General features: G+C 47.6%; 1 protein-coding gene across 3 annotated transcripts in view; it reads left to right on the plus strand.

Annotated features, from left to right (window-relative positions):
- RPS6KA5 (ribosomal protein S6 kinase A5) overlaps nt 1-25,016 on the plus strand; it is a 451,666-nt gene that overhangs the window by 86,084 nt on the left and 340,566 nt on the right. For all 3 annotated transcript variants that reach the window (XM_069208183.1, XM_069208185.1, XM_069208184.1), the window contains exon 3: nt 11,623-11,841. In XM_069208183.1, the coding sequence (XP_069064284.1) occupies nt 11,623-11,841 (219 nt within the window). The remainder of the gene's footprint in view (nt 1-11,622; nt 11,842-25,016) is intronic.

Genomic DNA, 25,016 nt, shown 5'->3' on the forward strand with positions numbered 1-25,016 from the left:
TTCCAGACTATTTTTGGAGTCATCCCGTCGGCCATCCATTCACTCTTTTCAAGTATGTTTGGTGGCTTTCCTATCATTTTGGCATTGATTGGCGGAATACTGCTGCTATTTCTTCTGATTCGCAGTGGTTGTTTCTTTACAGCTGCACGGAGCGATGGAGCAGCTACCACCAGCACAACTGTGCCATGAATGCATGGTTCAGATCTTCGATGCTTCCTTGCTGGAGGAACTGGAGTGGGATTGGTCATTGTCATTCCAACTACTCCTCTGGTGCGTGCAGCCAGTCTTTCTCTGCGTATGGCGCTTCTTCAAATATTTGCCAACAGTGTGCCTTGCCGTCACGCCAGTGCCTCCTGTGGACCAAGAACTGCTGATGTCCCCGATGAGGGTTCATACACGGTCGTGCCCCCTGAGACTAAGGCTGATCCACGAGGCTACTTACGAACACTCTGTGTTGAATGAGTTGGCTCTTCACTCTATGGCACTTGGCACTAATGCAGGTGAACCTGCATGAGAGACTACTGCGCACTTTTGCTCTGTGAATCCATCCCCCCATGTGATTGATCTGACATCTGACGATTTGGTCTCATTTTTTGATGACTTCCTAATTGATGACTACAAAGCTACTCTTCAAGAGCATGACTATTGTTCCACCAATTAGTTACTGGGTTTCTTTTACCAAACAAACTCCGAAGTCTTTACTTTGGCCTGCTGTGCTTGTCATGGTCGACATTAGGTCTCTTCGTATGTTTTTAAAGCTATTAATTTTAACTATGTTTTTTAACTTGTTTTTATGCTTTTTAGTTTTTAATCCAGAGCGTTTTTATAGCTTTTGGATTCATTCACCTTTGGTGGTGTCCAGTTATGGCGTCATATTTGTTACGGCAATGGGGACGGTGTAGTGAATCCTACTTTGTTTTAATGGGATAAAAGGAGTTAGCTTAGCCTTTGGCTTGCAGAATGGAAACCAGTCACCTAGTGACTTTCAACTTACTTAGCTTGCTCTGTCTTAGCCCATTTATTTAATTAATTCTTCTAAGATGGCTGCTGTGTTTATAGTTAGGCCATTTGTTTAAGTTTATGTTATCAGTGCCACCACGCGAAGGCGTCAAATCAAGCGACAAAGACAAACAAACTGTAGGTGTTCACAGTAGGTACTTTCCCTCTTCATGCTTTTGAGGGAACTTTTTATATTAATTACTGTCCCAAGCATGCTGTGTTATCTATTGTTTGGGAACAACATACGTCAGGGTCCAAGTAGATCTGTATAAATACACCTCACTTTAGACAGATAATCAGAGGGATTCCGACCAGCTACCATTGCTGCTATCAATGCTGCATATTGTCTTGATGCTGACCCGGACTTCGTGTTCCTACGGACTCTGAGCTACAGACCTCATTCCAAGGTAACAATGGTTGGGGGCTCTTCTCAGGGACATGTATTGGCAGATAAGGTTTAACATACCCAGCTCTCCTTTAGATAGAAGGTTAGGTCTATCAGAATAGGGTAATAGGATATATTATACACTGTCTTTCCATGTTACTGCAAAATGGTGAGGGTTTTTATAATCATGACTCTTGTTTTTACAATTCTGTCTCTTGCACTGTTCATTATCCAAATCATTGCATCCCATGCAATTTAACGCAGATTGTGTTGAATAAAAACTATTGAAACATTACTGCATCTTCGTTATTGCCTGTGTTTGGTTGAGACATGATGTATCTGTAAGAAAGGGGTAATCTCAGTTTAACCACAACACTCCCTGAGATGTCATACTCGTGAGTCCATGTGTAAAGGATGCCACAAATCACCTTCAAGTGTTTGGGTTTTGGTGAGGTACTGCTAGTGAGCCAGAAGGGTTGGGACTAAAGTTGCGACTTGTTGTAGGATAGGCATAGTCATCTACAAACATAAGTACTGTCATCCTTAAACCAGCAGTCTTGCCTAGAGCAAGAGTCCAACTACGACACAAGTTTGCCACGACATCTCCTTATTAACATTAAAAAAAAAGGCATGATTTAAAACCCATCACAGGAAATCTTCGAGAGCAAGGAATCCAGTATCAATGGACCCATCCCTTTTGGACTGCTCATCCGGTGGAATGGCAGGAGGCAAATGGTTCGCTCTCTTTAGGAGGCAAACCACATGCTCAGGCTGCCGAGTGAATCGCTTGGGAAGGATTCCCCACCCTTCCTGTCTAATGAGACCAGTGACTGGCGGCCTGCATGGCAGACAGTCCAGAGGCGGCCATCGGGCTGCAGTAAGGCAGCTAAAGCTTCCTGCATCATGAAGGAAGACATTATTGCGCACCTCCATAACATGAAAAAGGAATCCTCCTACTTCGCCACCAGCGACCCGTAGATACAAGGAAGAATCCCTTATCCGACTATATTAATTTGACGGCCATGTGAACCACACAGTGACTTTTCTTCTCTGCAGTAGGGCCCGCGGCTCAAACTGTTGTGGTCTGCTGTTGTGGTCTGCTGTTGCTTGTTCTGATCCTCTTCATTCCTTCCTCTTATAAGTTGATAACGTATAGTGACTTGTCGGACCTGTGCACCCCCCACTGGGCTACTCTCCATCAAGGGTGACACCTCAAAAGATGGAGTGGTCCTCCAGGTTGGGCCCTGTTAGCCCCTTTGTTTGCCCTGTACCCACTTCCCTACGCACAAGTCAGCCAGCAGCCCTTAGTATCTCTAGTGACATCCAAGGCTGGTGACCTAGCTCTCCTGCTAACATGGTTGCTCCTGGGAAGGTGAAACCCCCAGCGCAGACAGGCTCTATACCCATCTTCACGTATAGGTTTCGCTAACACCGGTAAGCTCACCTCCCTCAACATCCAAGGGCTTAAGTCCCCCAACAAACAACGGCAAGTGTGTATCTCCTTGCGATAGCCGGATGGGCAGTTCCTAATACTAACGATCGAGACGAGGAGGGACATATTAATTAGAAATGTGCTCAAAGACCAACTAAGTTACACCAAGGGAGACCTCGGGGAGAGTTGAGTGAGACTTCAATCTAGTATGGGACCCCAATCTTGACAGAAATGCAACACATTTTCAGGGCACTGGGGCCATGTCTGGACTTCTCAATAAAGAGTTGACCGATGCAGAGCTAGTGGACACTTGGCACTAACTCCATACTGACATTAGGGACTACTCTTTCTACTCACATGTGCACCTCTCCTACTCTTGCATCGACTACCCATTCCTCTCCCACTCCTTTCTGAGGGGCTCAGCCTCTGCCTGGATATCCAATATCTCCATCTCAAGACCATGCACTTGTTGAGCTCACCTGGTCACAGTGCTCAGGTGTTTCTCATGCCCACCCCCACCCTCGCTCTGGCACCCAACTCCTTTGTGGCCCACTCGTCAGGGTGTCTATCAAAGAAGCCATTAACAAGTACTTTACAACCCTGAGCTCTCCCAGCATATGCTCTGGGTTGTCTTTAAGGTAACAATGTGAGGAGTCATATCTTCTATCTCCACAGTTAGGGCTTGAGAAGCACACCAAGGAAATTTGCTCCCTTGAGCCCATGGACAAGCAGTACCCCATTGCGCATGACAAACGCTGGCTGGCCATAATGTGGAGTCACCACCGGACCAATAAAGCTGATTGATCACTTCTAGCAATTAAACAAAGATTTTATGATGGAGGTGACTAGCACGCAGGCTGCGGCACCTGCAAGCGTGGTCTGATGTGTCTAAGATCTGATCAGAGGGTTCTGGCTGGGCCGTTAGGAAAGTAGATAAACAAGAGGCCTTCTTGGGATTCTACCAGCACCTTTCCACCGAAAGGCGGGGGTGGGGCTCCCATAGCATGACCTAGAGAAACCCTTCACTTTTGATTAACTCCGTAGGGCAAGGAGCTCCCCAAAGAGAAAACACTGGCCCTCGATGGCCTCACACCCACTTTCTATACAGTCTTCTTCCCTCAACTCCTTCTCCCAAGTCACCGGCCTCATAGCAATGATGTCCACTGCTATTATCACACTCATCCCGAAGCCTTTAAGGACCTGACCTTTTGCTCCTCCTATCGCCCAATAGCCCTTCCAAATACATATGCAAAAATGTGCACTAAAATGCTGGCAAATCAACTGGAAACCCTCCTGCCCGACTTGATAGACCCAGACCAGATGTGGATCATAAAACATAGGCAAAGCCCAGATAACCTCTGCCGGCTTGTCCATCTGGTTGAGAATGCACACAGGCAGAGCATTCCATCCCTACTACTGTCATTAAATGCAGAAGAAGCCTTTGATAGGATGAGCTGAAAATTCCTACAAGCAGTGTTTCTGAAAATGGGGCTGGGCCCCAGCATTATTATCCAAATCATGGCCACTTATGTAGCGCCTGCAGTGACTATTTGGTTTAATAGCCAGTCAACCTGCCCCTTCCCTATCTCCCGAGATACTCAACAGGGCTGCCCGCTATCCCCCCTTCTCTTTGCCCTAGCAGTTGAGCCTCTGGTCATCTGCCTCCGGCAGACCATAGACACAGTGAGCATTCCTTTCGAAGCACAGGACCACTAAGTCTTGCTGTTCACTGACGACTTGCTTCTCACCGTAACTGACTGCGTGACTTCATCTGGAAGGAGGAAATGACCCCACATTTCCAATTCTTTACTTATGCTCCCTAGGAACCGAGGCAACCTGGTATTCCCCAACCTCCAGGATTACTGGGCTGCCTACCTCCGCTTCATCTTGGAATGGGTAGTTCAAGAAAGTGAGAAGCATTGGATACACATGGATCGATTAGTGGCCTGGCTCCTGAGACTCCTGCTCCCGGGCGCACATACATAGCTACCCCGACAAGGACAGTCTTGGAAATATGGGATAGGCTTGCAATAAGAAGGAATCTAACCACATTCCCCTCTCCGAACACCCCCATTGTACACAATCCTGACTTTACACAGCACTCCCCCGGGACTCCTTCCCGGTCTGGGCGAAGGGCAAGTACATAATACTACAAGTCCTCTTTAAGGGGAAATCTATCAAATCTTTTGAACAATGTGAAACCGAATTTCGACTTCCTGACACTGCAAGGCTCAAGTATTTCCAACTGCTCCACTGGGCATTGCACCCCACAAAGCATCAGCAGATACATCCACCCTTATGCCGTTTGAGAATTTAGTCCACAGTTTTGAGGTCACTACAGGCCTGGTCTCCAAAACGTAAGCAATACAATAGCAATTGCAGTTGTTGCCTAGTCACCTGTATCAGATGAAATGAGAACTGGGAACTGGGAATTTGACAGTGCCCAGAGCATCACGTGGAAACAGTGGGAACAACTGTGGCGTGACATCCCAAAATCCATAAGAGCATCCCTGAGCAAAAAACTGCCTATAGGGTTATGGTGCAGTGGTAATACGCTCCTCCTATTTACGTGCTATCTACTCGACAGCATCAACCTCTTGTTCGAGGTGTGGAGAGCTGAGCCACATCAAAAGCACCCTGGGTCACCCCATTCCAGCAGACAACTGCACGATTATCCTAGGACTGTGTCCATTGGTGCTTAAAGCTAGGACACGTGCAGAGTGGTACCTGACACAGCATATGAAAGCTCAGCAAAGCAGCTAATAGCACTGTCCTGGAAGTCCCCCATTGCCCTGTCCAAAGTATTCTGGTATACGAGGCCCTGGCATACCTTAGCAATGGAGCAAATGACCCACAAGCTATCAGGCTCCAACATGAAATTCACACGCCTATGGCAGGCTCTTATCGACTACATGTCATGGCTAGAGCACCTCATCTTTGAGCCTCCCGGACTTCGTACTGCCCACCTGCTTGACTAGCCAGAGGGGCACACTGCTGTGATATTCCTGCCCTCACTATAGAACTAATTTGTGGGATGTGCCCTCTCCCCTCAAGCGGACCTCTCCGTCTGCAACCTTCCTCACCATCCCACTAGCGCAGCTTCATCGGCTAAGGACATGCTGTCTAAATGATCACCCCCCCATTCCTGTTAAACGTTTATTCGTTGAGCAGATCTCTTCCCCCCAAGGCATAACAGTGCAACATCCCTACCCCCCCACCCCCCTTCCTGGGATCACCAGCCGGACATCTAGGTCTAGGGTAACAACAGCATCAGCCCCTTTTTTCTCCCATATGGAGGGACCTATCACAGCTAGACATGTTCTCGCTTTATCTTCCGATCTGTTTAATGATAGTGTCCATTGGTTCTGATTATCGCTACACATGTTCCCTGCTATTTCTGATAATCTTGCTGCTAAGCCTTTTTTGTCTTATTGTTATTCAGTCTCATTGCCTTGTTTACCCTGGCCGCGACACTGGCTCAGTCTTTGCCTTTCCTCTATTTTTGTATTGCTTTATGAAAAACAGGTTTTGAGCAACAAAAGTAGCGAATCACAGACCTGCAAAATTGGGGACTGGGCCATTTCTCATAGGGCAGAATAAGTGCCGGGTCACTTGTATCTATAACAATTGGTTCAAGAGATGAAACCAAGGAACAAGGTCCAAGACGGCAGAGCGAGAAGGGTGTAATCTGGATGAACAATACACACAAAGGATCCAGGAAAATGAGGCCAAATATTGTGTATATAAGCAACCCATGTATGTAATAAGTGCAAAGATTGATGCACAAGATCAATGAGCGAAGGGGGTGAGGCAGAAAGGAGATTTTACAGGGGAACAAGATACAGATCGGAAGAGAGAGAGAGGGAACAGGGCACAAGGGTATGAGGAAGCCAAAGGAAAAAGTCTATGAGAGAGGGGAAATTGTGCAACATTGATGAGTAGTAATCCACCCGCCACTTTTCTCAAAGCTGCATGTGTTCTTGGATACCTAAAATTGGGTTAACTTGATATTACAACAGAACACTAAAGAGGCAAAATCCTGGCACATTTTGAGCAGATGTGTCAAAGAATGCCAAAGTTATTAGCAAATGGACAATTTGCGAGGGCGGAGAGGCTTGTGATTGAGAGAGAGGGAGCAAATATGGCACACAGATGATGAGAGAGTGCACAAAGGGATACTAGACAAGAAAGGAAACTGAGAAGCAGTACTGATGTGGGAGACAAAAAAACCTCTCTGGTTCTCTGACACCCTCAAAGAATCAAAGAAAACTTGTCGCGCCCTTGAGAAAGCCTGGTGCACCGCTGACAACATGACCGCCCTCAAGAACGGTACCCGCGAACACCACCACCTGATCCGCGCTGCCAAAAGGAACTTTTTCACCGACAGACTGGACAAAAACAGCCACAACAGCAGAGAACTCTTCAGCATCGTCAAGGAGTTCTCCAACCCCAACGCCAACGCCGTCACGCCCTCACAGGACTTGTGCGAATCCCTCGCCACTTTCTTCCATCGCAAGATCAGCGACCTCCACGACAGCTTCGGACACCAGACCCAACCAAACACCACCGAACCCGCATCCCCGGCCATCACCCTCAACAACTGGACCCACATCAACACGGAAGAAACCAAATCCATCATGAACTCTATCCACTCCGGCGCCCCTTCGGACCCCTGCCCGCACTTCATCTTTAACAAAGCCGACGACATCATCGCCCCGCACCTCCAGACCGTCATCAACTCTTCTTTTTCTTCTGCTACCTTCCCCGAATGCTGGAAACACGCCGAAGTCAACGCCCTACTAAAGAAACCTACGGCTGACCCGAGCGACCTGAAAAACATCCGCCCCATCTCTCTTCTGCCTTTCCCAGCCAAAGTAATAGAGAAGAGCGTCAACAAACAGCTGACCACCTTCCTGGAAGACAACAACCTTCTCGACCCCTCACAAACCGGATTCCGAACCAACCACAGCACTGAAACCGCCCTCATCTCAGTCACAGACGACATCAGAACCCTGATGGACAACGGTGAAACAGTCGCCCTCATTCTTCTTGACCTCTCGGCTGCCTTTGACACCGTCTGTCACCGCACCCTAATCACCCGCCTTCGCTCCACCGGGATCCAAGGCTATGCCCTGGACTGGATCGCCTTCTTCCTCGCAAACCGCTCCCAAAGAGTTTACCTCCCTCCGTTTCGCTCAGAACCCACCGAGATCATCTGCGGCGTACCTCAAGGCTCATCACTCAGCCCAACACTCTTCAATGTCTACATGAGCCCCCTCGCCAACATTGTACGCAAGCACGACATCATCATCACCTCCTACGCCGACGACACCCAACTTATACTCTCCCTCACCAAGGACCCCGCCAGCGCCAAGACCAACCTACAAGAGGGTATGAAGGACGTCGCAGATTGGATGAGGCTCAGCCGCCTAAAGCTGAACTCTGAAAAAACGGAAGTCCTCATCCTCGGCAACACCCCGTCCGCCTGGGACGACTCCTGGTGGCCCTCGGCACCGCACCGACCCCCACAGACCACGGCCGCAACCTCGGCTTCATCTTGGACCCTCTTCTCACCATGACCAAGCAAGTCAACGCCGTGTCCTCCGCCTGCTTCCTCACCCTCCGCATGCTCCGCAAGATCTTCCGCTGGATCCCCGCCGACACCAGAAAAACCGTGACCCACGCCCTCGTCACGAGCCGCCTGGACTACGGCAACACCCTCTACGCCGGGACCACAGCCAAACTCCAAAATCGCCTGCAACGCATTCAAAACGCCTCGGCCCGCCTCATCCTCGACGTACTCCGTAGCAGCCACATCTCCGCACACCTGAGACACCTGCATTGGCTCCCAGTCAGCAAAAGGATCACCTTCCGACTTCTCACCCACGCACACAAAGCCCTCCACGACAAGGGACTGGAATACCTCAACAGACGCCTCAGCTTCTACGTCCCCACCCGCCTCCTCCGCTCCTCTGGCCTCGCACTCGCTGCTGTCCCTCGCATCCGCCGCTCCACGGCGGGTGGGAGATCTTTCTCCTTCCTGGCGGCCAAGACCTGGAACTCCCTCCCCACCAGCCTCAGGACCACCCAGGACCACTCCGCTTTCCGGAGACTCCTAAAGACCTGGCTGTTCGAGCAGCGATAACCCCCCCCTTTTTCCCCTAGCACCTTGAGACCCGCACGGGTGAGTAGCGCGCTTTATAAATGTTAATGATTTGATTTTGATTTGATTTAGACAACAGTCAAATCAGAAATGACAGAGAAGCATATAATGAACGAGCTAGGGAAACGAATGGGAGCGCAAATAAAGCTATTATTTTGGTGCAGGTTGGGGGGAGAGAGTAACCCAATCTTGTGATATATGTAGATGAGATATACAGCAAACAAGAGAGTTAACCAAAACATTCAGTGATGAGAGAGTGCAACCCGAGATGAACAACAAGTCTGCGAGTGGAGCGAGGCACCAGGCAGATGAGAGTAGAGAGAAACACAAATCAAATGAGAGAAGGGTGTGCACTGCATGCTGAATGAGAGAGCCTCAGCGGGATCAACAAGTGCCTCATACCATACCATGAGGTGGCCTGCCCACCTCACTTTTACTTGCAGGAGACAAACCTAACACAAATGTTTGCATTACTCAGGTTCCGGGCACAAAAACAGGAGCTGCATGTTTACTGTCGCTTTCCTGCAAGCCAGACAGGTTCAATGAGACCTGGCACTCACAATGCTATTTATATTTAAAAAAACAATAACATGAGCAAACCATTTTTATTAATAGGGGTGTAAAGGGATGAAATCTCCTCTACGACCCCCAGCAAAGTACTACCTCCTTTCCTACCCCCTGATCCCTTTTAGGAGTTCTATTGTCTGTGGTCCCTATTATATTGCATGGATGTAAGCATTAATCAAAGACCTGCACTCCGCTCTGGATTACTCCACTGGCTAATGTGTGGGTAAGTTAGACGCCATTTGCCCCAAATATATCCTGCAACCAAATAGCCTGTTGTTCACTCAGCAGGTTCCTTTGCACATTCTCAGTCTTTCAGTTTGTTTGCAGCGAGTCCCTAGTTTACCTCCTTACTTGCTCAGTGGAGCTGTGGTTATGGAGGCGCTGGCAGATGAACTTGCCAAACCTCATTCGGGTCAAAGAACTCTAATGGGCATCAGCCTGTTAAGCCTTTCCAGCAATGCTCATCGTCTGTAGTTGAGGCCTCCCACACCGCTTGTAGACTGGTTGCAGTTATGCCAGTGGCATCGTCCAGGCCACGTCTTTCAGCCGGTCGTCTTTGTCAGCTGTGGCCTCACAGACCAATCAAGACTTGGGCTTGATCACAGCAATTACAGCAGCCCTTCTTGAGGCAGCTTTCATGTCTTTCCCAGGTAGTACCAGTCTTCTGGGCACATGGAAGTGTGCAGGATCACACACTATTGCTTCACCCTTCAATTGTTTGGCTCAGATTACAGCGGGACCCATTCAGGAAGGCCCCATACCACCTGGGTGGTCGCTCCTGACTGCTCTTACTGGAAGTCTGCTTCGCCTGGGTGTTTCTTCACTCTCGCAGAAAGCTGAGCAGCTTCTTCTCAACAGCATCCTCCGCAGGACCAGGCACTTTGCTTTCCTCTCTCAGCAGACAGGCAGGCTTTTAGCTGCTATGCAGACAATCAGCTCTTCCAGCAAGAAGTGCAGACTTCAGGTAATATCCCCTCACCTCTAGGAAGCTGGCGTTTATTCAGTCACCAGCCCTGATCACAAAGCAGTCATTCTGGTACTTTGCGGAGCACTCTCTTCAGTGGTCAAGAAGAAGAAATCGGAATTGGAGCAACGTGGAGTGGCTCCCATTTTTTTTTACTAAGAGTCCAATGTTTGGAACCGCTTTGGGTTGGTTCTCTTTTAAATGTTATTTTCTGGCCATCTCTCAAAGCGCAACCTTTATGGAAAGTGAAGGCTGTCACAGCAGGTAGCAATGATGCAGGCTCCAAACAGGAGTATCTACAACAAGGGCATAATAAAATGTGAGATATCTACACCTGACTGTCATTAGCCTTCCTAAAGTAGTAATGATGTACTGAAGACAAGCCCTGCCTAAAAATGTTCTCACTTTGAAGAACAGAAACTGTTGTGCTGCCCGTTCCTACCAAACAGTGATAATCGAAAGCTAATTGGCAGCCTTTTGATGATGAAGACCTAATTAAATCTCCGAGAGTATCTTTGTCTGTTTCACCCCTCTTTTCAGTGTCTCGGGCTCCACCCTCCATTCACAGAAATGCAGTTAATATATTTCCACTTCAATGAAAGCTGTATTCACCCATCATCTTGTGCTAAGCTAAACTAGGGGGCTACCAAGAATGGATCCCACTTGCCCCAGTACTCATTTTCACCATGTACATAATCATACTACCTCACATGTGCTGCACCTACATCACACATCCATGCACTCAAAAGGCTCGTGGAATGTCAGCACAAGGGTCTGGGGCTCTCACTAAAGTCCTTTTCCAGCCATTGGGCATGATTCCAGGTCACAGAACACATTCTGGACCTCACAATACCATGGAAAGGCCTTTGTCTCATCTCCACAAACTAGGGTAGTGTTGTTACAGGGCCAAACAAAAAGGCAGGATACCACTTTCATAAGGAGCTGTGCACTCAAGGCGGGGGGGGGGGATGGGTACACACCCATTTACCATGGAGGGAGCATGGAGTACTAGCCAAGAAACTTTTGTATTGTTGATCTGAAATGGCAGCTGTATTTTGTGATTGTCTACATTATTGGTGAAGTTTAATCATCTTTCCTTTTATTCATTTTAGCCTACGGGAAAGTGTTCCTGGTAAGAAAAGTCAGCGGCCATAATTCTGGGAAGCTCTATGCAATGAAAGTATTGAAAAAAGCAACTATTGTTCAAAAAGCGAAGACGACTGAGCACACGCGAACAGAACGGCAAGTTTTGGAACACATTAGACAATCACCATTTTTGGTCACCTTGCACTATGCCTTTCAGACGGAGACAAAACTCCACCTAATTTTGGGTATGTGAACCTGTGAAAAATGTTGTCTTTTTCATATCAAATTTATTGATTTGCTTCTTAGTGAATCCCAGAGAATGTGTTTAATGGTAGGTTGGCCATTGAATCCCTTTTGAAATAATTTATATTTATCCTGTGGTTGATTCCGTCCCATACAGATTTTGTTTGTACTTAAAACAGTATTGTGCTCATTTTCCCCTTAATTTGATATTTTAATTTATGTGGTTCTGTCATAGCTCTTGAAAACCCAAAGAAAACTTTAACATACTTTCATGTGTAACTGTCCTGCTTTTTTATTTCTTAGTACTTTTTTGTTGTTGGTGGGGAATGCCTCACTGCTCGACACTGTCTCGAATTTAAGTTTTGGTTAACTTCCCAATTTGCTTCTTAATAAGTTCTGTAGTTACTGTAAACCCCAGGCGTTCCTTTGCAGAAACTGGCGAATGTGGGGCCACTGACATGCATCTAAAGTATTTCTTAATAGGCTAACTGGGTTTACAGTTTCCTTTGCTTGATATTTGTTCAATTCTTATCTTTTCCTACTTGTGACCTTGCTGATGCTTGATAGTGAAAATGTCAAGATCTCCTAAACCAAAGCACAACATTAGTAAAAAGGCGCAAGCTGGCATGTTTTGTGTCCTAGTATCTAGCACTTGCAAAGTGAGTTAGAGGTAGGGCTTTCGGCATGCTCTACAATGTACGAAGGAACTAATATCTGGTCTCGCATCACATTAAACATTAGAGGAACAATAACCAGTGGGGAGGGTTGAGGAGCTGATGGGGATAGTTGAGCGGTGGGAAAGAAGGAGGGGATGTTGTAGGTACGTGGAAGGAAGAAAAAGGGGAGGGGGATGAGGTGAAGTGGGGCAGAAGGGAAGGTAGTCAGAAGGGAGAGAGAGAGAAGGTAATAAGGAAGAGAAGTGAGTTGGTGTAGGCTAGGTAAAATAAAACGTGTGGTGTTGGAGAATGATTGGTTGGGACTTAGGAGGGGAGGCTGAATGTGGAGTGGGGAAAGATAAGAGAAGTGTTGGGTGACATTGGATAGATATGTGTGGAGAAGGCAAGGGAAAGCATGGAGGAGGGTGTGGAAGAAGTGAGCGCAGGAGAGGAAAGAGAGACGTGGTAGAAGAGAGCAGAGAGGTGGGAGGAGAAAAGGTGGACTGAGAAGACAGGGAAGAACACACGGAAGGGGGAATGAAGGAAAGAGAGAGGAGGACAAAGAGAAGAAGAGAAGAAGGGGTTTGAGGAAGAGGAGAGGGCAAGAAAAGAGGAGGCTACGAGGTGGAAAGGGAGAGGGAGGTGAAAGCTTGAATTTGTGTTTGTAACTAAATAACGCAGCAGACCAATAACAGAGCAGTTTAGCATATGATTGTTTCAAGTAGATGTTGAAGAGAAAGTTCTTTTAGTTTATTTATTTTATACATTTAGTGTTAAGTATACCTACATGTTGTTCCAACCTGATAGCTTAACTGTGCATACAATGAAGCACATCTGTTTTGGCATTGCTATAGACTGTGTAAGCTAATCAGAGGCTGGAGTGGGTGTGGGCAAGGAGGGTTGTGGAGGGGGTGAGTGGTCAAAGTGTAGAATAATGAACGCATCTAGAGATGATTTTTTTCTCCCATTTTGGATACGTCTGTATATGTGGTACTGGCAAATGTGGAATATCGTGCAGAATACACTCAAGTAACTCATTTTCTGACATATCTCTTACGGCTGATAAGCCTATGAGGTAGGAATATGTTTTGAATTGTCAGTTGCATCTTTTTCTGTAATTTAAAACGGGCGTTTGTTGTTTGATAATGTTGAATGTTATGTTTGTTATTTTCTGAATTTTATATGGTTTTATTAAACCATTGACAAACTTAAGTGAGTTAATTAAAAAAAAACTTCAGCACTCGTGGAAGTCCTCAGGTGGTTTTGGAATCAACAAAATCCATGTTTTCTGGCATTTTGAATTTTATTGTGTCACTAAGACTCAAGAAGTGCGTAGATGTCTCTGCGTCAAACCAGAGTAAGCACTAGATATATATGTATATATCCAGTCTCTGGTGCTGAAATTTGCTCACTGTGAAGCTACAGTTTGATAAACCCATTAGGCAATGCACTTTTTAATGAGCAAATCATGTTTTTACCTTTGAGCCAGTGCAAAAATTGTAGAGCTGAGGTTACATAATCCTATATCTAACTGTTAAATGTATATGTTTAATCGTGAATATACAGCTTAATTTGTGCTGGTGGTTACCTGTGGTGGGCACCAGGACTCATTTCAGGCGACTGGAGCTTATTTTGTATCATGTAGCTGTGACTTGGGTAAGGAGGGAAAATCAGAAAATGTAACAAGAACAAGGAAGAGAAAAATAGGAAAACGGTGACCAAGAGAGAAAGCTGTGAAAACAAACCTCCAAGAATGGGATATAGAAAACTGAAAGTGTAGGGTATTGGAAGAAGAATGTGTGAAGTAGAATCAAGACTAGGCAGTCTTGGCATTGACTACAATCCCGGCATTCGTAAGTGCACACCTCAAGCTTTTAAGCAAAACCTGGGGCCATGCATGCCTCTACACACACACAAGCTGACCTAAAGGAAAAAAAGTCACAGTTCAAGAAAACTTATGGCATTGAAATAAAACTGAAAGTCTCCAGCTATGCATGGCCTTTTACTTTGCGCCGGTAAAGGGGGGGTGGTCAAAAGGTTATCCACTGCTGCTTCTAATCTTTTGTTGTGTGCATTGGTGGTTTACCGCATGTAGCCTCTCCCTCATGGAAAGCTGCAGCTCTGCATGTAGTTTGGAAGTTAAACCCAATTCTGGAATCTCAACGTTTGTGCAAACCAAAGCTTTAGTACCCACCCCCCACTTTTCTCGAAGCTGTATTTGTCCTTTGATACCTAAAATTGAGTTAACTTTATATTACAACAGAACACTAAAAATGCAAAATCCTGGCAAATTTTGAGCAGGTTTGTCAAAAAGTGACAAAGTTATTAGCAAATGGACAATTTGAAGTCCTCAACACCCCCAATTAACTATGCCCCGCCCTTGGCCGATCTGCATGAAACTCAACATATAAGTTGTAAGTTCAACATTCCTGATGTCTGGTGCTGTCTCATCACTGATACTGCAAGACCATGTTATAGAAAATAATGGAGGTAGGAAAGTAACATAAAATCCTGTAGGGAATAATGTTAAATTAAATTAAATTACATTATTTATAATAGTTAAAAATATCAATACATGTAAAGTGAAGTTATAAAAATGGTGCATATTTATTTAATGATATGATTTTTAATAACTTATTTTTAATTTAAAACAATGTAGCATTACATTTTGTAATAAAATAATTACATTGATTTTAATTAATTCTATACATCACTTTTAATAATTTTCAAAGCACTAAAATATTTATTTTCCTTCGGGTGGGAATTTATTTTTTAATTTAGGCTTCAGGAAAATCATTTAAATTTAATATATTTAAAGTTTTAGTTCAGAATTAATTTAATAGTTTAGTGGCAAGTTTTCTGTTTTGCCCAACAATTAAATAACTCATGTGATTTGGGTTCAGCATGGCAAATTATATCCAGACCCATGGCATTAAACGAGGTCAATAGAGTGACATTTCCCATTTTGATTTTGTTGGAAGCTACAGAAAAAAATGCTGAACAGAATTACACCGGACTCGACATGAAAGGAACATGTACTCAAAGAATGCATTTTCATGGGCTGGTGTAAGTGTTGTCAGCAGTTTTCAGGAAATAAGTGCCAAAAAAAGTGGTTTTGTAGGCCACTTGTTGAGCCACCCTGTCAGTCAAACCTCTGAAGGTTGAGATATCTGAAACACTGGTGCCGATTTGCAGACCATCTGCAAAACCAGGACTACGGACCCCAAGTTTTCGGATTGTTTGGCTGCAACAGAGGCAAATTTGATGTACCTTCCATTCCAGGATCAGGGGAGATTGTTCCTATGCCGGGAAAAGAAAATGAAGTACAGGAGCAATAAAGGGGTAGGGGGAGTATCCACTCACTTAGGAGCACAGGTAGGCAGACCAAAAAAGACCCGCCCCTTGTGTTAAAATGAAACAAAAAAACAGTTTAGCCTTGTAGCGTGACCCTGATGTCTTCCAACACAGGTCAGATATCTAGAGACCATGAACAAAGGGTGTGGACCAATGCTGGATTTGCCACAGACCATTACAAAATTTAAATTAAAAACAAGATAAAAATTGGTAGTACTATAGGCCACGCCCTGCATCCAACCCCTGCTATGCAAGCAAATGCCAGGGTTGGCCAGCCATGGCAGCTTAGCTAAACCCACTGCCCCTTGCAGAAGGCATGCATGGCTGCATCCATTGGGGGGTGGGGGTTTGTCTGAGGGAAAATGTGCTTCTTGTGTACGATTTTAAAAAAACAGAATAAAAGAAAATCTGATAGAGACTTCTGCCACAGATACATTACCTTGGAACATTCTCCAGGCAACATTTCGAGCAGTACCTCTGTGCACCTCCCAGTGCGCTGACATCAGTTCTTTTCCTTTCAGATTTTCAGCATAGATCCAAAGAGAGCTACCTCTGTCCCCTTTGTCGAGTCTTTTTTGAGACTTTGGGCCTGATTGTAACTTTGGAGGAGGTGTTAATCCGTCCCAAAAGTGACAGTAAAGTGCCGGATATACCACCAGCCGTATTACGAGTCCATTATATCCTATGGAACTCGTAATACGGCTGGTGGTATATCCGTCACATTTGGGACGGATTAACACCTCCTCCAAAGTTGTAATCAGGCCCCTAGTCTCCCAGTCTGTGTAGGAATGCACCCCCCCAAAAAAGGTGCAGTTTAAATCCTGTGGTTCCTGTCACAAGCAGATGTCTGTGACAGACCCCCTTCTGGTTTGTCTGTGGTGCTTGGAGCCAAACCTGACATCAAAACTTTTAACCTTAAGGCACTGAGGTAGCGCTGCCTGAAGTTCCCAGCAACACTGTGACAGTCGTCTCCACGACTTTCCAGATCCCGGATGCCAGGAGGTCCTGGGCCCATTTGCGGAGTTGTTCAAGGCAGTTGTCGTGCTCAAAGTCATATGGTAAGTCCTACAAGAAGTCGAAGTACTTTTAAACTTCACCACACTCTTTGACATCAATGGACCATGTGTGGGAACAATGTTAGGTACTCTTGGTTTAGCTCCCATGTGTGGAGCCTGCCTCAGGGTCCGCTGCGCACCTCCCTGAGTTTCATGGAGCTGGAGCAATCCGCGACCGAGCTTTGAGAATTTTATGAGGTCATGCACCTCATCTTTCAGTGGCCCGACCCCTTAGGAGTTCCTTCCTGGAGCTGGGGTGACCCCCACCAAACTCTGCAAATTTTATGAGGCCATGAACCTTATCTTTGGGTGGGCCGATCGCTCTGGTACACCTGTGGGCCCTGTTGGTTCAAAGGCTGCCCCCACTGGATTTCTGCCAGTAGGTCAGCCCTCATTGCTATTCAGGACCCCTCCATCTGGTTCTGGAACTGCTCCGGTTGCGAGACTGTGACCTTGCCTGGAGCCTATTCCAGCGATGTTCCCAGCGGGCCCAACCCCATAATCATACCTGACTCTGAAATGCAATCAGATTAGCGCCACTTGAAGTCGACTCCAGTCGGAACCCAGCCTTCTGAGTCAGAGCCAGGGCTGACTGCCTTAAGGCTACGCAAACCCCCTTGATGAGGCCGAAGGCAACTGGTACGAGGAACTGGCGAATGCCTGTGGTCAGGACTCCTCAGACACTGGCTTGGTCTTTCCTCCTAGTGTGTCTATGGTGGAAGGGACTTAGGGGGTCATTCTGACTCCCGCCGGCCGCGGTAACCGCAGGGCCGGCGGGAGCCGCCAGAATACAGCTGTGCGGTCAGAAGACCGCCGCGGTTATTCTGGGTTTCCCGCTGGGCTGGCGGGCGACCGCCAGAAGGCCGCCCGCCAGCCCAGCGGGAAACATCCTTCCATGAGGATGCCAGCTCCGAATGGAGAAGGCGGAGTGGAAGGGGTGCGACGGGTGCAGTTGCACCCGTCGCGATTTTCAGTGTCTGCATGGCAGACACTGAAAATCTTTGTGGGGCCCTGTTAGGAAGCCCCTGCAGTGCCCATGCCATTGGCATGGGCACTGCAGGGGCCCCCAGGGGCCCCACGACACCCCATACCGCCATCCTGTTCCTGGCGGCCGAAACCGCCAGGAACAGGATGGCGGTATAGGGGTCGGAATCCCCATGGCGGCGCAGCAAGCTGCGCCGCCATGGAGGATTCCCCAGGGCAGCGGAAAACCGGCGGTACACCGCCGGTTTTCCGTCACTGACCGCGGCTGTGCCCATGGGAGCACCGCCAGCCTGTTGGCGGTGCTCCCGCGGTCCCCAACCCTGGCGGTCTCGGACCGCCAGGGTTGGAATGACCGCCTTAATTTGCTATGGTGGTGAGGAATGCAGTTGAGGCCCTGAATCTTGTGCTACCCTCAGTAGCAGTCAAGATGACAGAGCTGCCTCACCCAGAAGTTGTCCCCTCAACCTCTCCTCGTTTTTGAAGATGTCCTCAGTGATGGTGCCTGGATCAAGCTCTGCAGAGTGGCATCTGTGCGTAGGACAATTGCCTGTTTCTTTTGCCCTGTTCCTGGACAACCCATTTTTCTTCACTCAGCACCCCACCCCGAGGGCCTGGTTGTCAAAACCTCCACCTCCAATGTTCACCCTTGGACATTCCCTTCTACACCGGATAGGGAATCTAAGATGCTGTATAAGTTTGGTAAGAGGATGTTCTCTTCCAGCCCTTGCATTGCGATCTGTGAACACTGCATGCCTTCTGGGACGATACATCCACACATTTTGGGATTTGGTTGCATAAGTGCTACCCCTGGTCTCAGAAGAGGCCCGAGCACCTCTTTTTGCGCTATCAGGAAATAGAGGCTCTTTTGGCCAAAGAAGTCATTGAGAGAGTGACTAGATCAGAAGTATGTTGTTGTTGCTACTCTTGTTACATCCTGGTGCCCATAAAAGGCAGAGGCCTTTGGCCTATTATAGACTTGCACCTTCTCAACTTCTTCCTGAAGAAGGAGAAATTCAACATGCCCACGTTGGCTCAGGTCCTGTAGGCCCTGGATCCTGGAGATAGGATGGTAGCAATGGACTTGCCGGACACCTGTATCCACATCCCGGTCCTGCCTACCCACAGGCGTTACCTGTGGTTCACAGTGGGCCACAAGCATTTTCAGTGTGCTGTGCACCGTTTTGACCTCACCAGTGCCCCTCGGGTGTTCATCAAGGTGATGGCTGTGGTTGCCAGACACCTGCGGACGTGGGGGTTTAATGCCATGCCCACTGATGTATGTGGGTGCTGAAGTAGGACCTGTAGTCTTAGTGAGCGCAGCATATGGGGAATCTCTCTGATCTTGACCAGATATCGGAGGGAACTGCAAAAGATCACAGTGGTAGCTGATGGACTGCAATTAACAGGCCTATCCTTCAATTAGCAGGATATCCCTCTCCCTTCCTCCCCCAGCACTTACAGTGGTGACAGATGGGTCACACCTGGGCTGGGACAGCCATCTGGGAGAGGTGAAGATCAGAGTACTCTGGTCTCTGGCTGAGTTTTACTTCCACTTCATCTTGTTGGAGCTGAGAGTGATCTCACCGACATTGAATGCCTTTCTTCCTTTAATCAAAGGATGGATGGTCTGGGTCTTCAGAAACAATGCCACTGCCGTGTGGTATTGCAACAAGCAGGGCGGGATGGGGTCGTAGACCCTGCATATGGAATGACAGGACATTTTCAATCAATCAATCAATCAAGGATTTATAAAGCATGGCAAATCACATATCTCAATTCGCTGGAGTTGCTTACTGCTTTATAGTGGTCTGTTCATTTGAACAGCCAGGTCTTGAGTTGCTACCTGAATGGCTGGAGCGATGAGGTAGTTCTGAGATGTAGGGGAAGGTTGTTCTCAGCTTTGGCTGCCAGGTGCGAGAAAGAGTATCCTCCATTTTTGCCTTGCAGACCAAGGGGTGTCTACAAGGAAGAGGGAGGCAGATCGTAGGTGTCTGGTTAGTTGATGGAAGGTAATGTATGTTGACGTATGCTGTCATTAATTGTGCAGGGCTTAGTATGCATGGGCCAACAACTTGAACTAGCATTTCTTCTGGATCAGGAGCCAGCGTAGCATCTTGAGGTAGGGTGTGATGTAGGTTAATCTGGGGAGGTTGAGGATGATTCTCGCCACTGAGTATTGTATCGTCTGTAGTCTCTTCAGGAGACGTGCAGTGATTCCTGCATAAGTGTGTTTCTGTAATCCATCCTCCTGATGATAAGGGCCTGCATGACTGACCTTCTGGTGTTGACTAGGAGCCAGTTGCAGATCTTGCAGAGCATGCGTAGGGTATTGAAGCAGGCGGATAAGACTGTGTTTGTCTTCATAGACAGCTTGCTGTCCTAATGATGCCTAGGTTGCGGGTGTGGTCTGTTGGGTGGCGGGATGGATCAAGTTCAGCAGGCCACCATGCATCGTTCCATGGTTAGGTGGTGTTCTCAAAGAGGGGAACTTCCGTCTTGTCCATGTTGAGTTTGAGATAGTTGCTCCTCAAGCAGTGGGTGACATTCATCATACATTTGTGGACGTTAGCTCTGGTGGTAGAGGAGTCTTCTGACAACAAGAGAATAAGCTGGTTTTCGGCGTAGGCGATGATGTTGAGTATGTGCGATCTTGCCGTGTTGGCCAGGTGGCTCATGTTCGTGTTGAAGACGGTAGGGCTGAAGGGCAATTCTTGGGGGTCGCCTCAGATGATCCTCTTGTGTTCGGAGGTGAACAGTGGGAGATGGATTCTCTGGGCTCTTCCTGTGAGATACGAGGCAATCCATTTGAGACTGGATTCCGATGTGGTGGAGTCTTTTGACCAGGATGTGATGGGAGATGGTGTTGAAGGTGCCTGATAGGTCCAGGAAGATGAGGGCTGCTATTTCATGGCAGTCCAGGAGGGCCCTGATATCATCAGTGACTCAGTGTTGTCTCAGTGCTGTGGCTGGCCCGGAATCCGAAATGAGAGGGGTACAGGAGGTTGTTACGATCCAGATGTTTGGTGAGTTGCTGGTTGATAACCTTCTCGAGAACCTTCACTGGAAAGGGGAGCTGGGAGATGGGCCAGTGGTTCCTTGGTTCTGCTGGATAGGCAGGTGGTTTATTCAGAAGAGGCCTTCACTTGAGCGTGATTCCAGTTCTCAGGGAAGAAGGCTTCAGTGATGAGCTTTTGAGGTCTTTCTTAAGCTCTTCACCAATCTTCTTGCTTCCGAGGTTGAAGAACTGGTGGGGACAGGGGTCTGTGGGTGCTTCCAAGGTTGAAGACCTGGGGTGGGGGGGACAAGGATCTGTGGGTGTTCCAGAGTGCAGGGAGTTCATGATGGAAATTGTGACTTGGGCTGTGAGACAATCCCAATGGGTGAGCTTGTGTTTGTGGGTGTGAGCAGGCTGATGCTGTCGGCACGGGCGAGGGGTGAGGTGAGGGTTGGGGTTTGGCGTTTTCATAACTGACAGATCTAGTCATGGAAGTAGTCCCCCAGGCTGTCATACAGCTTTTGGGAGCGGGTGGTGTTATTCTCTGCAGCTGTGTGGTTGGAGAACTTCTTCACAATGGCGAAGAGATCCTTCTTGCTGTTAGTGCTGCCATCTATGAAGTCTGCTTGAGTGTTCTTCTTTTTTTTTTCAGGGCGCAGTGGTACTGGTTGAGTGCTGTCTTCTAGGTGAAATGGTCTCCTGTCTCTTTGCTAGTGCGCCACTTCCTTTCAGGTCGCAAGCAGTTGTGTCTTGTGGATTTCAGCTCCGCAGTGAACCAGCTGCCACCTCTGGCAAGTCCTTTGGATTTGGCTGACTTGGCTGGGGTAATCATATTGGCATATTCTGTGATCCACTGTGAGAAGTTTTTCGTGGCCTGTTCTGGGTTGGATGTTGTGTCTGGGAGGTGGGAGTTGAGAGCGTTGTTCCACTGGTCTTTGGATATCTTTTTCCAGTTTATGTGCGTGGAGCTGGGGGACAAGGTGCCAATGTTGGTAGGTCCTGAGATGGTGAAGTGGACACTGTAGTGATCGGTTCAGGTGAGGTGTGAGACGTGGCTGTACCAGACTCTAATGCTGGACGTGAAAATGGGGTCAAGTGTGTGTCTTTCATAGTAGGTAGGGTCGGTGATAAGTTGCTTGAGGCTTATGTTGCACAGGCTTTCCAGGAGGTTGATAATGTTGGTGTCACTGGGGTCGTTGAGGCGGAAGTTGAGATCCCCTAGGAAGATTTAGTGCTCGGAGTCGATGGAGAGCTGAGGCATGGTCCAAGTGGTCTGTAGGTGAGGATGCCTCTGGTGTTTTTTTCCATCTGTGTGGATTTGGAATTTGAGATGCTCCATTGTCTGAGGAAGTTGTGTAGCAGATGGTGTCCTTGTAGATGTTGGCAGTTGAACCTCTGTGTTTGTTGTTTCCGTCTCAATGTGTTACCTTGTAGCCTTTGGGGGTGGTGATGTTTGGTGCAGATGCAGGTTTCAACCAGGTCTCTGTGAGGAAGATGACGTCTGGGGTTAGTGATGAGATCGTGTCCCAGTTCTCTGTGGCATGTTTGACATGCGACCCTGAGTTGAGTAGAATGCTCTGGATTTGCCCTATGACTTTCTCGGTTGGCATGGTTGACGCAGTCATGTTTGCAGGGTCTTTGGTGGTGTTGGTTGCTTTGGTGTTGCAGGTAAAGCGGCAGTGCTGACAGGAGAACAGTCCTTTGTTGGTGCATGGAGATATGCAGCAGCAGTTGTTGATGCACCCGGGATCCAGGGTTCAGAGATCTGCTGAAATCTAGCTGTGCAGGGTCAAAAAGTTAGGGTTTCTGGTGCTGGGCGCTGTACTGGCATGAAAGAATGCAGACACACTTGCCTTTGGCGCGCCGGGAGGCGGGTGGACACGGATAGGGGGAAAAAATGGTGGGAGCAGCGGTGGAAAAAAAAAAGAAGCTGAACAACAAAACACAATGACAGGCACAATAACCACAGTACACTATAGGCAAATGTGCACCAAGGCAGTCCCTAGTCACTAGTGAGTAATCAGCAGCAGCGAGGGAACGGCACGCTGACCGGGAGGTCAAGGACCTGCTCACAGGAGCCGTGCTGCGGCCTCCATAAATAGTCCTGGGAAGGACTAGCTGAGGTCAGAAGACACAGAGCAGGAAAAAACAGAAGGGTTGGCGGCGAAAAAACAAAAGCAGAACAGCAAAACACGACAGGCACAACAACAGCCACATTACTGTACAGACAAATGTGGACCAAGGCAGTCCCAAGTCACTAGTGAGCGATCTGCAGCAACGGAGGAGCGGCACGCTGACTGGAAGGTCTCCGGAGCAGCTCACAGGATCAGGGCTCCGGCCTCTATAAGTAGTCCTGGGAGGGGCTAGCAGGAGGCGGAATTGCACAGAGTGGGGAAAAAAGCAGCAGGAGTGGTGGAGAAGAAACACAAGCAGAACAATGACACACATCGGCAGGCACAACATCAACCACAGTACAGGCAAATGTGGACCAAGGCAGTCCCAATTCACCAGTGAGTGATAAGCAGCAGTGGGGGGGCAGTGGTGTTTCAGCATCTGGCGGACTTGTTGAACACCAGAGCAGATGAACTCAGCTGTCAATGGCTAGTGGATCACGAATGGCCTCTCCATATGTGGGTGGTGCAAGGACTCTTCAGAGATTGTGAGAAATTGGTTAAATCTGCAACTGCCGATAACGTGCTGTCAGCACTTCTCATCGCTAAACTTTCCAAGACGACTCTCGCACTGAGACACTTTATGCCTCGAATGGAGCTCATGCCTCCTGTACACCTTTCTGCTGGTACCACTCCTGTTCAGAGTTCTGAAGAAGAACAGGAGCAACTTGGCCGACGTCATTCTTTTCTTGTAGTTCTGGATTGGGCAAGGAGAATATAGTGTTCTGAATTCCTAAGCATAAGTATACTCCTATCAGGCTGCTTCTTTCGGAGGATCTCCTTCTGCAGCAACCTAGCAGGGTCCCGCGCCCAAACCTGCTCACTCTCCGCCTTCACACATGGAGGCAGCAGTTGACAGTTCTTTACCTCCCTGTGATGTCATTCTGGCAGCTTGACATCCCTCAATCAGGACAGTATACACCTGCTTTTGGGAAAAATGTGTGGCTTGAAATGCTTCCAGAGATGTTGATCCCCCTTCTTCACTCTTGTCTGATGTTTTATTGTTTGTTCTCTCATTACCTGGCAAAGCTTTGCTTTGGGCACAGTTAATGGGTACCGTTGGCCATATTGGCATTCTTGTGGTTGCCAAATCTGCCCTCTCTGTTCACGTCAGCTATTGTGACTTGCTTTCTAAAGGGACTACATCATATTTCCCTCCAAAACCTTTAATCATGCCCCAATGGGACCCGAACCCAGCTTTGACCTTCTTAATGTGCTTGCACTTTGAGGTCTTGCACAATTGCCCTCTGTCTGTTGCCCGTTAAAACATTCTTTCTTGTGACTATTACATCAGTCAGCAGAGTTAGTGAACTTCAGGCACTTTCTGTGCACCCCCTTACACTACCTTTTTTCTCATACAAACTGATTTTGAGAACACATGACTCATTCCTGCCAAAAGAGGTAATACTTATTCACGTAGAGCATATCATCACTTTGCCTACCACCTTTGCTCCACTGCCTGGACCCAAAAAGAGTGTTGTTCTTCTACATTGATTGTACAAGAGAATTCCAGGTGGATGACCAACTCTACACTGAGTTTGCCGGGGCGAAGAAAGGAAACAGCCATTTCACAGATTGTGCTCTACAGTAAAATCTGATGTGCACTGGCCAAGAAGCACTCCCCTGAAAGCTGCGTGCTCATTCCACGAGAGCCAAGGTTGTGATTACTGCATTAGGTCTTGGCGTCCTGGATGTCTGCCAGGCTGCAACAAGGGAGTCTCTGCGTACATTTACCAAGCACTACTGCCTGGACAGTCAGACCTGTTGTGACAGTCACTTTGTTTATTCAAGCCGCCAGTACTTCCTGGTCTAAATATGTTTGCAGACCCTCGTCAGGAGAGTTATTGCTTGGGTATCTATTTTAAGTTTAGTAATCTGCGGCTAGAAGTCTCTATCAGATGAACAAGTTACTTACATTTGGTAACGCCGTATCTGGTAGAGACTCTATCTAGCCGCAGATTC

The sequence above is a fragment of the Pleurodeles waltl genome, chromosome 9 (assembly GCF_031143425.1).
Source record: "Pleurodeles waltl isolate 20211129_DDA chromosome 9, aPleWal1.hap1.20221129, whole genome shotgun sequence".
NCBI lineage: Eukaryota > Metazoa > Chordata > Amphibia > Caudata > Salamandridae > Pleurodeles > Pleurodeles waltl.